Below are 15,933 nucleotides of genomic sequence, written 5' to 3' on the forward strand. Positions count from 1 at the left end.
GTGTGTTGCTTTGAGGAGATGTCACAGCTGGGCAAATTGGGGAGCAGGACACTGTGGCCAGTGTGTGGTATAGACCATTGGACAGCATTACAGAAGTGACTCAGACTTAACCCAGGTCCTGGCTTCTTCTTTTTATCATCTTTGGTTAACAGACAAAGACCCTAATGGTGAGGAAAACTCTTTGCTAATTATATGCAAGATAGATCCTACCAGGTTCTCAGGTGAGGGAAGGTTGGGAAATCCTGGGGTTTTTCTTTTTGAAAATAGAAAGGTCAGGGAAATTAACAGTCCTGCTCAGCTTTTCTGGAAGGAGCAATTGGAGGCTGAAACTCTCACTTACGTGGTTCCGAGGATGAAACTTTCTTGCTTCAAAAGCACTTGCAGGGAAGACTTACTCTTCTCACCTGAGGGGCTGTCTTAGAAGGTGGAAATTCTTCTGTGTTGGTATTGCAGCTGCAAATTCCCATTCAGATCTAATGCAGTGGAGCCAAGAACACCTTCTCCCCTGCCATGGCTTGGCATACTTGAGGCAGCAGGTGGAAAGAACAGGAGATGGCAGCAAGTAGGAATATGACGTAACTGAGAAATGTTGGGATCAGTATGTTGTCATTTAAGCTGTTGGGTTTGGTGAAGGCTTTCAGTCAGGGATTATTTGGTACTTCTATCTGTCTTGGCTTCTTAAAGCATCATTTGGTATCACTTAGTTTGCTTACTCAAAGCTGCAGGATGTAAATTCGGATTATGGTCAATTGTATAGGATTCGGAACCACTTTCTTTTAGCGGAGGCCCTTCTTAAAGTAAGGGTTTGGAGCAGGAGAGTTCTAGTTTCTGACTGGGATGAGTGCAGATGGCTACCAGCATGAAATACCGAGCACTGTTTGAATCGAACTCGTGCTTCCAAGTGGAAATCTGTACAGATGTAATAATAAAATATTTCCCCATCTTAGAACAGTGTCGCAAGGTTGACATTTCTCTTGAAATACCTGAAGGCTCAGTCACCATCTATCCCCATGTCTCTGGATCATCCCTCTCTGAAGCTCTTTGTTGCAGGGGTTTATTTCATGTCATCTTTGTCTAATGAGTTTCTGTGTTTAGGGAAGCCAGCAAGCCTTGGCAAGTGAAAGCATCAAGTGGCTCCCTCTCTGATGGGTTGTTTTTTGTTAATGCTCAACATATTTGTAGCAATTCTTCTGTTCCTTCTCCAGAATGGCTGCACGTTACCCCCAGTGTTTACACTGCGAGGTTATCCCTTTAAAGAATTCCTGAGGGAAGTTCAAAAGGGTTGTTTTTTTTTTTTCCTTTGAAAGATTCAGTGTCTCTTTTTGTGTGTGTGTCTCTTACTTGAAAGAAGGGAAAGGGAGGGGGGAGTGAAAAAAAAAAAGTGCTTTATCTGAAAAGAATCGCATCAGCTTTGCACTGATAGAAGCTGCTGTCATCTCCTAAACGGCTTAGCACAGTCAAAAGGCAAGAGGACTTAAAACAGTGTCTTACACAGGGATCGATGAGTGGAACACATAACTCGTAACTGCAAAAAAAAAAAAAAGAAGCACGGGGGGAGAGATAACGGTAATGATTGCATTGAGGGAAGCTTGAGGGAGCCTTGTTCTTTGTAACACAGCTTCAAAGGTGTCTGGACCGGTGCCTAAGCAAACTGTCCTGTGAAGTTGCAGCCTCTGTAGGTCCAGGGGAGGCGGGGATGCCTGCGCCCGGCTGCTGCTCAGCAGATGGGACCAAGATTAGTAAATGCCAGGTTAGCGGCCCCCTTCTGCCGCTCTGGGTTTGAGGACAGGGTTTTGTCACTTGGTGTCTCGCTGTCCATTCTGGGAAGATGGCTTGTCCAGGAGAGGGGAAGGAGTGGGGTGGCTGGGGAGATGGGGTGGGGGCCGGGATGTCAGTTTATCGATCGCACCTCAGTCAGGAGAGCTGCAGGCACAGGGCGCTGAGCACGAGCGGCAGCGTGCTTAATGTGATTGAAAGGCAGTTAAAATGGCGGTGACCTTTTCAGGGGGAATTAGATTGCCTGCCAAGAGTGGTTAGAGGGAGTGATAACGCCAGCTTGAGGAAGCTGTCCAGTCTGCTTCAAAGGGAGAGAGACAGAGACAGGGGAAGCAGGCTAGCAGCAAGTACCATTTAAAGCATGAGCCATGCAGCCTGATAGAACAGAGATTGCTGTCCTCTTTATATATGGAAGAGTTGAAGAATTGTAGTTAAGCTCTCTTCACCTGCCCCATCCTCTCTTCCCTCCAGCTTTCCCACCAAGAAGCCTTTCTCTGGGCAGAGTAGCAAGTTAGGCACTTCTGGGTTTGTTTTCCTTCAGCAGATCAGTTGTGTCAAAAATAACACAGAAAAGAGAGAGACTTTGAAAATGTTAAAATGGTAGGCAGGGCACTTTCAAGGAGGGAGAGTTTCCAAGAAAGATCAACATGACAAGGATCTGGTTGATAGATTGTGATACTCTTGAAGAAGGAGAAACACACAGGGATTACTTAACTCTGAAGTTTCTCTTTATTTCTCCATGCTTCTCTCCTCCCAAGCTCGGAAAGGGCTCATATCTGTTCATTAATGTCTTATCAAGGGAAAAGAGCAGCACAACTTAGGGTATGCATAGAGGGACTTGGTAAAGCCTCATAATTTCTGACAAACCACACTTACCCTTGAGTGCCCATTTCCATTGGATCTCATGTCATGTACAATTAGGACAGCTGCCTGTAAAGTGGGACTATATTAAAATGTCTGAAATTTTCCAGCGGGTCACTGCAGTCCCACTGTCAGTTTTCTATCTCAGCAGAATCAAGATGTGCTTCAGTTTGAGCAGCAAATGCTTTAAGCCAGCCTTCGTCCAGCATGGCTTAAGTGTCCAAGAAAGAGCATTGGGGCAATAACTATATGCTCACCCAATTTGTTCTCCTAAATACATGCAACATTAGAAGCATACTCTGCAGTGTAAGATCCTGTCCTCAGAATCTGAGTAGATGCTTTTCAGTTCTCCTGCCTCAGCAGCGGGTGTTTGTGAACACAGGGACTTGGCTTGTGTCTGATAACTGCTTGGCAGAAAGCTCCAGATAGACAAGGTGAACTCAGTTGTGCTTCTCAGAGCAATTTCATGAACATCAAACTCTACAAAAAATGCAAAATCTGTTTGATACATTACATGGAAACTGCAGCATGAAGAAGCACCTTCTCTAGTGTTATGAAGATAGCTGCAACAGAGCTTAGAAATTTTGCTGTAGAATCTCATCTAGTAGCCAGCTGTGCCCTCTTTTTCAGATAAAATATAATGAGGCATGCAGGAAAGCTTCAGGAGACAAGGAGACTTCCCATTTATTTAAGTTGGGAGGTTCAGGCTGCATTTAAAGTCATGTAAGTCATACAAGGTAAGAGGGTATAAGCTGGTCTACTCAAATTCAGCAAAAGAACTTGAGCTGAACTGTAGAAATATGACTTCTGAGTGACTGTGTGGGTAGTGGAAGGTATTGCTGGCATATTTAGGCTTTTGGAAGAATGGTGTAGTAACTAGAATCACTTTCCCATTTCTGTGTAGATGAGTCAGAATTAATTCATTTTATCCTGGCAGGCTAAAGCAAACGTCAACCTGGATGCAAGAGCAGTCTGTAGTAAGAGTATAGGGAATCTTTGCTATAATGAAATTCTTAATCTTCCTCCCACTTAGCAGGAGCTCATTTCAGTGCCTTTCTCTGCCACACTCCCAGTTTCAGAGACCCTCATGGTGTAGTCTCCAAGGTGAATGCATCTATACATCTGAGCGTCCTTCCCAGCCTCTCAGACTTGGTTTTAGCCTTCCTGTATTTGGTTTGCTACCTTCTGCTTGTCACTTCTACCTGCTGTAAGCTTCCAAGTGGGCAAGATGTATAAATTTCATGTTTCTCAAGGGCTTATTCCATGGCTTATCTCCTCTTCAGAGGGCTGCTGAGCCCCAGAGCACTCATATGCCTTACCTCAGCTCTTGTGTAGAACGGTGGTAATCCCAGTAATACCCCTGTTGCTGAAGGACAGCACTTTGTGCTGGTCTGATGGAATAGCCCAGCCACTCCTTAATGTTTGCACCTCTCTCCTCTGAGAGCAAGTACTTGTCCGTGAGGTAATACTTGGCCTAAAACTGCTAACAGATCTATTTACATAGTGTTATATACAATAGTCAGATGGGCTGTACCTTACTAGCTCTCCATTGTTTGTGTCCACATACACAGTTTGAGAGATTCTCTGGCTAATGATTGTCTCTTGAATATTGTACTGTATATTAATATTAGAAGTTGACTTTAGTGGGCAGGAAAAACATATGAGAATAATACATGATTTAAAAAGAAAATATTCAGAATTTAACTTACATACAAAAGCTATCATGACCCACCATGTAACTTATGTTAGATCATGTGTGTTTAAAGTTGATGTAATGCTTCAAGGAACAGCATTTTCTTCATTTTGGAACACAAAGTGGTCAATGGGACTTGGTAAAGTAAAAATCACTTTAACTGAAAAAAAAAAAAAAAAAAATTGGTCCTTATTGCTGTTAAACATCCTGATTGTTGATAATTCTTTTTTGTTAACTGGAATGCATGCAAAAATGTAAGAACCTAATTTTTTGTGCTCAAGCTGCCAAAACGCATTAGTTGGAAGGAGCACAATCAACTAAACCTTGCTTTTTGATTTACGTAATGCCAGCAGCCACTCTAACCAGGGAAGGATTTCTGTGGGCAGAAGGGGAATTCTTTCCATTTGACAGTTTTATGTATCATACTTGGAGGAGGAAAAGAGAGGTCTAGAATGAGGAGGGGGGAAATAATTAAAATGCAGTTGTAACAAGGGGAGTGAAAATTGGCAAGGGGGAGGAAGGGAGGAGGTAGAGCACCTGAAACAAAATTTGACAGGGTTTCAGGTTGACAGCATCCCTTTAAATTTCAATTTTCCTAGATCTCAGACATGCAACATAAGATCTTCCAGTCCCTTCTGCTGCACTTGTTTAACTCCTCTCTGCAATCCATTTTTCTGGTGGTCTGTCTGCTCTGGTTGTGAAAGTCTCAGGCATTTAAGACAGTCATTTGATTATTCTTTTATTTATTTTTTTCCAAGCCTCTGCAGTTTTGCTGGAACTGCAACCTGCTTCTTGGACACTCAGGTCAAACTTCAGCCTTAGGAACCCAGTAGTTGATTGACATGATTTTAATAGCATTTTAGAATACAGTTGTTATGTCAGGGGCAGAGATATTTTTTTTCTAAAGGAAAAGGGAGCATGGGTCTCAATGGCTTTAAACAGCTCCTGTCTCCACATGTCGTCTCTTACACTTGGCGGTGAAACACATTATCGAGTAGTGCCCGGAAAGTGGCTAACTGCGTTTGACACACGCCAACTCCCTGCCTCCACACTGGATAATTGCATTGTCAACTGTTCAGCAAAGTGGCAGGTGACACTGCAGCCGGATTGATTGTCCTAGTATGGAGGCTCCCAAGACTGTCAGCCACCCAATCGATAGAGTTTACACAAGACACCGTGACTGCATCTGTAACTAATTTCAGTTTGAACTTCGCAAGATGCGGCTGTCTCTGTTTCCTGGCCTCTCTTCTTCTTTGCTTGCATCTTGTCCCTGGACAAGGAAGTTGCTTTCCTGCTGAAAGCCTGGCTTTATTTCTTGTTTTGGAGCTGGAAGTGAAGAAATCAATGGCCTGTTTTGTGGTTTCAGAGTTGAGGGCATTACAGCACATGGCTAACTAGCAGCTCCAGTTTTGCAATCAATAGGCTGATCAATTGATTAAATTAGCACTGATTTTTCTTTCTTCTTTGCAGCCTAGAAAAGAATTAGTCTGGGGGGAAGAGCATACAGGTTTGGCCCGTGAAATTTAGCCCTTGGTTTTTCCAGTCTTTGGCTGCCTTTCTCCCACAAATACAATCTCTGTGCTCATCATTATTTAAAGCAAACTGCATTGAGCCCCGCTGCTGGCAGCGGACTGCTGTAAGCCAGGGTGTCACTTTCAGCTGTTCACCAGCCTTGCTGCTTCATGCTCTGCTGCCTTAGAAAAGTCATCCTCCAAGCTCTACTGTGCTGCTTTATTATTGGCAAAGTTGCGACATTCCTGTGATCCCTGTCAGCGGTGCTTATTGATCCAGTGATGTGAATCTGCTTAGTGATTCAAGATTACTTTAATTCTCCTTCTTCCTTTTTTGTTTGTTTCCACCCTCTCCCCAGGGGAACAAAAGCTTTCAGATCCACCTTTCCCTGACTGGAAGATGAGCCATAGCTGCAAGGACTATGAATGTTGCTGCTGCTTTTGTACTCCAGCTCTGGGTTTTGAAGAGCAGCCTCTGAGACAGATGTGAGACTGTTCTCACCTTAGTGCGTCACACTGGCGTGAGGCTCTAGGAGGCAGCTATGGGTGAATGGCCACACTGGATCTGACCTCTGGTCTGAGTGTGTTTTTCCCTTTTGCAGCCACAATCTGCACCTTATGGAGAGGAATAAAAGAAGTCTCTGGAATACTCCTTGGTGCTTTGAGGGGTGGGGAAGCCTCTTCCCTGAGCCTGGCAGCAGCTGGCTTTTATCCCATACAGCAGAGCTTGCCTGCCCTTTGTTCAGCATGCTGCTGTAAAATGATGTTAATGGTCATAAAATTATATGGCCCCTTGCTTTAAAGGCAGCTGTTCTTCTGATCAGTTAGCAAAGATCACTCTGAGCATCCAACACACTGGTAAGCAGTCAGGTCTCTGGCAGCCCATTTGTGCCTCTCTGGGAGCTAATAGACGGCATCAAATGGATGCACCTGCTATTTCAGGTGTACACCATAACAACACAGTTGGGTGTCAGTTTTCCAGGTAAATCACTGCTTTGCTTGAAATGGATCTGGCTCCAGAGAAATTAAACCCTTCTAAGGAGCTTTTCATGGCCTCTGAATGTCATTTTTCCTGCAACAGGCCGGGAAAGTCACCAGAAGAACTATTCTATCTCTGTTTGTGCAAGATAAAAATGGAGGAATAATCTGACTGTCCAAAAAATATGGCTGGGGAAGTGTTATGGATCTGAGGAAAAAGACTGCTGTTCAGCATGTCCTCATCTCTCTCTTCCTCTTGTTATTAAGAATCTAATGGCTTTCTCTTTCTTCGCAAACGCCTTTTAAAATAAAACTGCATCCATGTCACCTTGTCCTCTTAGTACTTGTTTCGGATACTTCAGCAGCTGATGAAATAAACCCAGTTTAGAGCCGTTCTCTGGAAGTGTGTGTGAGGCCTGGCCGTGTGTCTGCATAAACTACTTTTATTGCCTTCATTGTTTTTACTCTCCAAGAAGCCAACGAGTGACATTTCGTTAAGAAAATAGAGTGAACGTGCTGGAAAGGGAGGCTGTGCAGAAAAGGGTTACTGCAAGGAGTGTAATTAGCAAAGGCTACAGTTCTGGAGATTTATGGAAGGCTTTCTTTATTCTTTCCTGAAAATGTGTAAATTACCTGTGAGCAGAATGAATGCCTCTTCCCAGCCAAAACAGGCCCCAGTGGAGCTGCATGCCTCTGAAATGGATTTGGATTTAGACCCACTTACACAAAACTTTGGATTTCTAGAATATTTTTCTTTAGATTTGACACCATCTCCCTTCCTTGGGGTCCAAACAGGAAAAACAGTCATTATACAGATGAGTTTAGTCTTCCATGTGAGCAGCATCTAGCAGTGGTGCAAACAGTACTACTAGTATCTTAGTTTTGTTCCTGCCTTGTTTGCAGGTATAACTGAATGTATATAGAACAGCCAGCCTCCCAAACTGGTTTGGCTACTGAGACAGGAGTTGAGGAGCAGAGGTGAGGCACAGTAGATCTGTGTTTTCCTACCTGTGCTGATGAAATAAGGCTGTGGTTGGTTGAGTCTGCACCAGTCTGATTGTCTTAACCTTTCTACTCCCATGACTGCCAGTCTCTGTGTGGGCTCATGTCTGTGCAGGAGCCAGCAGTGCTGCCAACACCTGAAGCAGCATGTGTTGTCACTTGGACCATCTGCCACTCAATGTGTTAGAGAAGAGGAGGGACTTGAATGTGTGAGGCTCTTTTATCTGTTTTGTAAATCTGCTTATATATCATGATAATGACTCTCAACCTTAGCTGGAATGACCATTCACTTGAGAGGTGTTGAGATGACCAGTCATCAGGGGATTGCACAGAGAAAGGGAAATTTGAGCAGCAGGGCAGAGGTCAGGGAGCGTGCTTAGGCATAGGGGATGGCTTAGGAGAAAGAAAAGTGAGATGACAACTTACAGAAAGGGGAAGAAAAGGATATCTGATGGGATTTATTTCCAGTCATTATTAATAGGCATATGGAAGAAAGTGGGAAGTGTTTTGTCTCCTTCAAGCTCATCTGATTCCTGTAGCCGGCCAATGAGTGCAGCCTGGCAGGAGCCAAGAGCCGTGTGGGTTTTTTCTGCTTCCCAGACCTCTGAGTCAGTATTTCAGAAACACTGTTGCTTGTGTAGAGTACCTAAAATTTTCAGAAACTACCTTGAATTGCTGCTCAGGCAGACTGCTCTGAGGCCAGCCCAAGCAAAGCTGTGTACACAGTGCTGGAGGGTGGCGGGCTCTCTAGGTAAGTGATCTTGATAGGTACATTCTGATTGATGGGGGAGTTTGTCTCCCAAACTGTCACAGGGTTTATAGAGGTGCCACTCAATACCAGTCCTGGAATTGCTTGTCAGAGCACCTGGCTATAGGAGCAATGGGGATTGGAGACAGAGCTGTAACTTTGTTTTTTCTCTGCTTAATGGCCCCAGCGTGTGACCTGCCTGCTCACTCCTGTTTGTCTGGACCTTAAGGAGGCAGCTGGGATTAAGACTGTCAGAGGGTAGCGCTGCTTTAGCATCAGGAGGCTAATTGTATTGAGGCTGGCAGCATATGACAAGCAGTTGCCTCCTATCAAATGCACAGCAAGAGCAAAAAATTCTACAAGGAAGGTGAAAGATATAAGAGAGTCTATATTTTAGTTTGTTCTTTTTTCATCTGAAAGAAGCGTTTTCAAATTCATACGTGGAATTACATTCCTCAGGCCTTAGGTGACTCTCCTTGTCGCAGCTGCTTCTGTGAATAACAGTCTCAGGATCGTGTCTCTTGTGAATTCCTAGGTCAATCTCACAACTTAACATTCAGTTGTTGGATTTTACTTCATTAACACATTGGGATAAAGTTCTGGTCCTGAGCATTGACCTCTGGTTAGACGTCCACTCTAGACAGCATTGCTGGTGGCCGTGAATTACCTTCAGAAGCTGAGCCTTGCTGGAGGAACCCTTCTGTGGTCCCATTGCATGCTATTGAATTGCAAATCACCCAGGTGTAGAGCTAGGGAGTCTTCTGGAAGCTCCCATTCTCCTCCAGCAAAACAATGCTGTTGCAAAGGCCATTTTATTCTTCTCGACATCCTCTGTGCTCCGTGTCACATTTTCCTTGCTCCTGGATGACAGTGTATGCTGTTGGCAGGAGCTGGAAGTTGTGAGCCTTCTTTACACTTGGGCTGAGTTAGTGAGAAGCAGGTGTGATCCTGTCAGGCTTTCCTTGCATTTAGCGTTCCTCTTAATCCATTTATAACAGCACTTGTCCAGAAATCTGGTTTGAATGAGCCTGAGATGAATGAATAATGTCAAGCAGTTCAGACGTCAAATATTTGAACAGCTGCATGGGTGTTTTCACTGGCTTTGTGCATGGAAGCAGCCCCAGGAAGTGAGACCAGGAGGGTCAGGTTGAAATTGTGGCACCAAACCCCAACCCCTCTGGAACTGGCCTCAAAATCCATCCCTGCTGCAGGGGAAAGGGTGTTATGATGCTGGTGACAGGCTGTTTGCTCCACAGGTGATGGAGGACTGAGCTTTGCATCCTGTTCTTTGGTGTTCTCTTTCGTGCAATGGCAGTACTGGCTTTTATGGACTCTTTGTTTCACATCAGACACAAATTTTGTGGATTTTGTTTTTTTCTGTTTTTTCAAAGGAGTCTCCAGAGTCCTAAAACTGGTAGCACAGGTTATATTCAGAGTCTTGTCTGGGTACATGGAGGTTCCTTTGTTTAGCAGTCCTGGTTTGAGCCAGGATAGAATGAATTTTCTTTCTAGTAATTTTACTCTTCAGTTAAGTCTCTCCTGAGTAACTGCACTTGCTGAAATTAGCAGTGTGTTTCTCAGGCAGTGTCTGCTTCTCTAGGACTGATAGTGCTAAATGTTTATAGTTATTGCTGGAGAATGGTATGCAGAACCAAGGTCACTTCTGGGTTCTGCTAACAGCTTGTGTGCCAGAAAGACAAGGGAGGACAAGGGCTCACACCTGTGCTCCTCCTGTGGAGAGAAGCAAGCTGGACAGGTGACCAAAATTGACCAAACCAAGTATTCTATCCCATACGTGTCATACTCAGTACAAATCTGAGGGATCCCAAGGGTCAAGCTCTCTTCATCCATGGCTGACATCCTGGGAAGACTCAGTCCATTCGTCTGCCTTGGATCCCAATCTGTGCAGGCCTTCATCCAGCTTCTGTCTGCCACTGACTCCAGGAGCCCAGTCTTGGACTTTCTCAGGGCTGCCCTGCAGCTTCAGCGGTGACATGAATGGTATTATGGGGGGAGCAATATAGGTTTGATAGAATCACAGAATTTTTTGAGTTGGAAGAGACCTTAAAGATCATTGAGTTCCAACTCTCCTGCATGGGCAGGGACACCTTCCACTAGAACAGGCTGCTCAGAGCCCCATCCAATCTGCCCTTGAACACCTCCAGGGATGAAGCCCCCACAGCATCTCTAGGCAGCCTGTTCCAGTGTCTCACCACCCTTACACTGAAGAATTTAGGCCTGATTTCTAACCTAAATCTTTTCTTCTTTCAGCTTAAAACCATTACCCCTTATCCTCTCACTGCAAGCCCCTGTAAAAAGACCCTCCCCAGCTTTCCTGTAGGCCCCCATTCATAGAATCATAGGATATGTCAAGTTAAAAGGGACCCATAGGATTATCAAGTCCCGCTCCCTGCCCCTCACAGGACTACCCAAAACTAAACCATAAGACTAAGATCATGTGTTCCAGACACATCTTGAACTCTGTTTTGTATATATTTTGTATAAATGTTTCACTGTTTTATTTTTCTTCATTACTGTTTTCATTAAATCTGTTTAGTTTAGTTTCCAACCTGTAAGTCTCTCTCTCTCTTACTCTTTTTCCTTTTCCTTTTCCTTTCTGGGAAGAGAGAGATAAATAGAGAGCATCTGTCATTTGTTTAATTGCCAGCTGGTCATTAAACCTTGACAAGGATACAGTTTCTGAATCAGGTTTTATTTTACTGTGTTGCAATGGATTGCACTTGGTTATGTTCAAAGAAAAAAACAAGAAAATCTGTATTCAGTGATCAGCAGAGTGTTGGATCACCTCATTGCGACTTCCTCAAGGCCCTAGATTGGGAATTCTTGTTTGATCAGAAAAGAAAATTTGCCCTTCTCCTGCCCCTCTTCTTAGCTTGTGAACTTCTCTGCTATGCCCTCCTCTGAAATGCTGCATCAGATCATCCCAGTGTGTAGCTGACACCACAACACATACTGTCCAAACCCTTCCTCTGTAACCTCCCTGTGTAGGTGGGGATAGTACTCTGCTGGGAATGCAGGGTTTCCTATTATAGAGGTCTGTAGAGCATTTTTGTTACAGACTTAAAAGGGATTTTCTTAAGTATAAAGGTTTCAAGAGCAAGGACACCAGGATTCTGAAGTCTGGATGTCTTAATATTTGTAACTTGTATCGCAGTAAGCAGATCTTCTTTTCTTAAGCTCTAACCATAAACCACTAGTTGGCTTCAGTCACTTAGAAGCAAAATTGATGGAAAGGTGCATTTTTGCTGTGTGTTTGGCATCCTTGCAGAGAGAGTGACATAGGGAATGGTCTCCTACTCACGTTTATTCTTTTGGACATGTTTCCCCCTTCCAAGGCTCTTGCTCCTCGTATTCATTATCTGGCTAGCATTCAGATCTCCTCTGGGACTGTCCAAGTCACAGCTCCAGCTTTGCATGATTTGTGTTTCCCACAGCTACAAGAAATATGAAGACCTGTGTGTCCAAAGTTTATGGCCTTTGAGAAGTGATGGGCTCAAGTAATGCCAGGTGCAGGGGTGGTGTTACTGCAGGTTAAATGCCATGCCTGTAAATTACCACCCCCATCACCCACTGTGACTTCTAAGGCAGCTTTGAAAGACTGTCCAGCTTCTTTGACAGGTCTCTCTTACTCCTCTAAATCTTCTCCCAAACATTGTGATGAACCGAAGGATTCGAGATTTACTAGATGAGCCATTGCAGTAAGAGAAGGGAACTCAGAACGTGTGTTGGCTGGCAGCACACAGCCAGTAGATGAACCGCTTGATAAGGGGGCTGCTGGAAGGGGGCTGCCCCAGTGACACCCTAGAGCTGACCCACAAGCATGGGCACTGCAGAACCTGGTGCAGGAGGGGGTGCTGCATTGGCCATGCAAGTTTTGTTACCTCTGCTGATAACGAAGGCTGGCAATTACTTTGAAGTAAAAGGTAGTTTATGCTTCTTGGGAAAGGTTAGTCTTAAAATCATTGTCATGCTGCCATTATCACTCATTAAGGGCCTTCTTTATATTCAGGGAACAGAAATATCAAATCCATATAAACAAATTTTATTGGGGGCTTAATGAATCATTGAGAGCATCCGCTCCTGGAGAGTGACAGTAAAGACTGTGTCTGTGTGGTGTCCTTGGAAAGGAGACCTTCAGCTTGCCCTGCTATCTGCACAGGTGCAGACTGCTAGAAATATAGCTCACTGTTCTGGGCTGGAAAAGTGCAAGTTTGCTGCTGGCAGCACGAGATGGTGTAAGTGGGCTGGTGAGAGCCCAGTGAGATGGACAGATTAATTAGGCAGCAAATACCAAGTTCATTTTCATAGGTGCCTGCATGCAAATTCATTTAAAAGAAGTCAACAAAATGCTTGAGAACCAAAATAAATTTATATATTATTAGAAAATGGCACTTGTTACACAGTTCAGTCTTGAGTATGTAACTTCACTTTGTGTCCCACTCAAATACTCATCCATATGTTTTACTTTCTTCCAGGTTCTGGGTTTATCATGTGCAGTGGCAAAGAGAATCCAGACAGTGACGCTGACCTGGATGTCGACGGGGACGACACACTTGAATACGGGAAACCACAGTATCGTTTTTGAAAGGCTCTTGCTGAGAGGGACCCTGGAGTTGCACCTTCAGTTAGCCTTCATGCAGCACTGCCTTGGGTAGTGGTGGATAATCTGTGTCCAGCCCTACTGGAAATGGGCACCACCTTCCCCAGGTGGTTCCATTTTATTTGAACTAAGAGGGATTCCCAGTTGCTGCCTTTGAGATCCCCCTGTTGATGCAGCACTACTTCAGACCTGACTGGTAGGGTCTGTAGGAGACATTGCAAGAAATCCAAGTCAGTGTTTTTCTATTCTGTTTCATAAGCAATATGTTGTCTTCATCCAGGTTTTACCCATGTGGATAGCTTTTCCTGCTTCATGAGAAAGAATTGAGTTTATTTTCCACAAGATACCCCTTTGTTTTCTGGAGTTCTGTTCAGTAAACATTTCAAGCACTATTCACCTGCCACTCTCAGAGACTGACTTTTTTTCCTTTTGTTAGACAGTTGATGGGCAGAACTATCAATAGGGGGATTTTGGGAACTACCATCTGGGAATCAGGCTCTTGGGACACAGCTCTGAGAGAGCTGTGGGCAGACTTCTGCCCTATAGCAGTTGTACAGCCATTAAGGAGAAGTTCCTGAAGAGTATTAGGCAGACATTGATTTAGCTCTGATGAGACAGAATGTATAGCTATAGAATTAGATTTTCTTTAAATCTGTACCAGCTTTTAAGACTGAACCCTCAACCCTAAGCTGGTAAAAGGTCTCTGTACCTCAAACAGAAGTACTGGAGTTGTGCAAGTTAGGTTTGCAGAAGCTGAGGAATTGGTTTTCCCATTTAAGAGGCTGTGTTGTCATATTGCTATCAGGAGATTTTTCTGTTTCTTTCCACCTAAAACAAAATTTTAATCCAGAATTGAAAAGCAAGCCCTTGCATGGATACCAGCCACTCTTCTTTGGAGTTCCAGTTGGAATGAATTTATTCTGTATCCCAAATAGTGTCCCAATGGTCTCAAAAGCCTTTCCACTGTCTGTGGCAAGGCTGTATATTCCTTAACCCCTTGTGCTCAGGTACACGGAGGCAGACGTCATCCCTTGCACTGGGGAAGAGCCAGGTGAAGCCAAAGAAAGGGAGGCACTCCGAGGTGCTGTTTTAAAGTAAGTACTGTGCCTTTCTGATTTGCTTTCATTGCTTTTGGGGAATCTCAATTTGTGGAAACTACCCATTCACTTGAGTTGCAAGGGTTGCAACAAGAGAGATGTACAGAGAAGCAAAATGTGGTGAGTGAGTCTGTTTCTACCTGTGCAGTCTCATAAAGCCTCCCTCCACACTCTCCCTTCCCTAACAATGCCCCTGCCCAACCAGTGCCATCTTCTTCTTGGCCAATGCTGGATGGAAGGTGAATTCTGGTCATGGGCAAACTGCTGTACTAAGGTTTTATGCATCATCTTGCTTCAAGGTGAAATGTGGCCTCTTGGTAGTAGTATAATGTGATGCCACCTGAGCCTTGTTTGGCACATTAGGAGTCGGGCACCCAGGGTATGATTTCATTGCATCCCCTGATATGTTGTGAGGTACACAAACTAGTCCTTCTGCCTTAAGCTCAGGGTTTGGGGCAAGATGTCTGCTCTGCCCACATATGTATGTGGAGAATGGAGGCAGCCAGTATTCAGGGCACTTGGAGAGGCATTTCAGGCAAGTAAAATGAGTCTTAACAGGGAGGTAGGATTGCTTTCTTAGCCCTCTGCCCTGCATAAAATGGGGCTTAAATTACCCCTCTATCTCTTTCACTGAGTGATCCTGTGGGGTCAAGGTTGAAGTGACTGATAGAGCAGTGAAATGAAGTTTTCGTACTGCTTAGCCTGTCACAAACACTAACACAAAATTAGGTTCCACTCCACAGCAAAGTGGCATTTGCCACAGTGGATCCAAACCATTGGTCCATTCAATACTTTGCTAGCTGTGCTAGTCTATAGGCAGGGCCTCAAAGATGCTGAAGCTCCTTCACAGCCAGGAAAATAGTTTTGTAGCAGGAGGATATTGGGATTTCTGTTATCAGTGAGTGGCTGCGGATACTTGGTGCTTGGTGAGACAACTGAGGACCTGAGGCCAGGAGATGACCCAGTTTCTATCTTGTGGCTCCTACCTGGCACATTGTTTTGCTGTTTGAGCAAGGACTTTGCACATCTCCTGGACTTGTTTGCCCATCTCTAAAACAGGAGAGATGATGTTGCTTCTAACACTTGGAAGTTCTGGCAAGTTTCTGCAGAAATGCACTAGGGTAGCTGATGCCCTGAAGCAGGAGCATATGTTACTTTTTGAGTGCAACTGTCTTAGCTCATAGAGCTAAAATGTTACATGCAGCCCACTCAGATTTTTCTCTTACATTCTCTGTACTGTACTGTACTCTCTGCTTGCAAGAGAATGGTCAGGGTTAGGAGTTGTCTGTGCTTCAGGGCTGCTGTTCTTCACATGGGAAGATGGAGAAGATGGGGCTCGTTAAGGTGTAAAGTTATTCTTAAAGGGTAAGAGGATTTCTATTCATGAATAAGGTTTTCATCCTTGAAGCTGTGTATTCAAAAGTGAGCCTTAGGTCACAGGTGCTGTTTGAGTTCCAAGCCTTTAGTCAGCATCACAGCCCCAGTGAGATACAGCCAAGACTGCAGCTACAAAAGCAGGTTGGGAGAATGCTCATGGAAACGTGGACTAGCACAAAAACACCTCCTGCAGAAGGCCAACCACTCACATTTTTAAGCCTAGACTGATGGCTAGAAGTATTGAGAGAGAAGCAGTGGGTGGAAGGGGT

At 44.4% G+C, this 15,933-nt stretch overlaps 1 protein-coding gene across 7 annotated transcripts in view; it reads left to right on the forward strand.

Moving 5' to 3' along the window:
• RNF220 (ring finger protein 220) overlaps window positions 1-15,933 on the forward strand; it is a 222,848-nt gene that overhangs the window by 177,644 nt on the left and 29,271 nt on the right. For all 7 annotated transcript variants that reach the window (XM_051624653.1, XM_051624652.1, XM_051624657.1 and 4 more), the window contains 2 exons: window positions 13,066-13,162; window positions 14,198-14,284. In XM_051624653.1, coding sequence (XP_051480613.1) covers window positions 13,066-13,162; window positions 14,198-14,284 — 184 coding nt within the window. The remainder of the gene's footprint in view (window positions 1-13,065; window positions 13,163-14,197; window positions 14,285-15,933) is intronic.

This window comes from Apus apus, chromosome 7 (assembly GCF_020740795.1).
Source record: "Apus apus isolate bApuApu2 chromosome 7, bApuApu2.pri.cur, whole genome shotgun sequence".
Taxonomy (NCBI): domain Eukaryota; kingdom Metazoa; phylum Chordata; class Aves; order Apodiformes; family Apodidae; genus Apus; species Apus apus.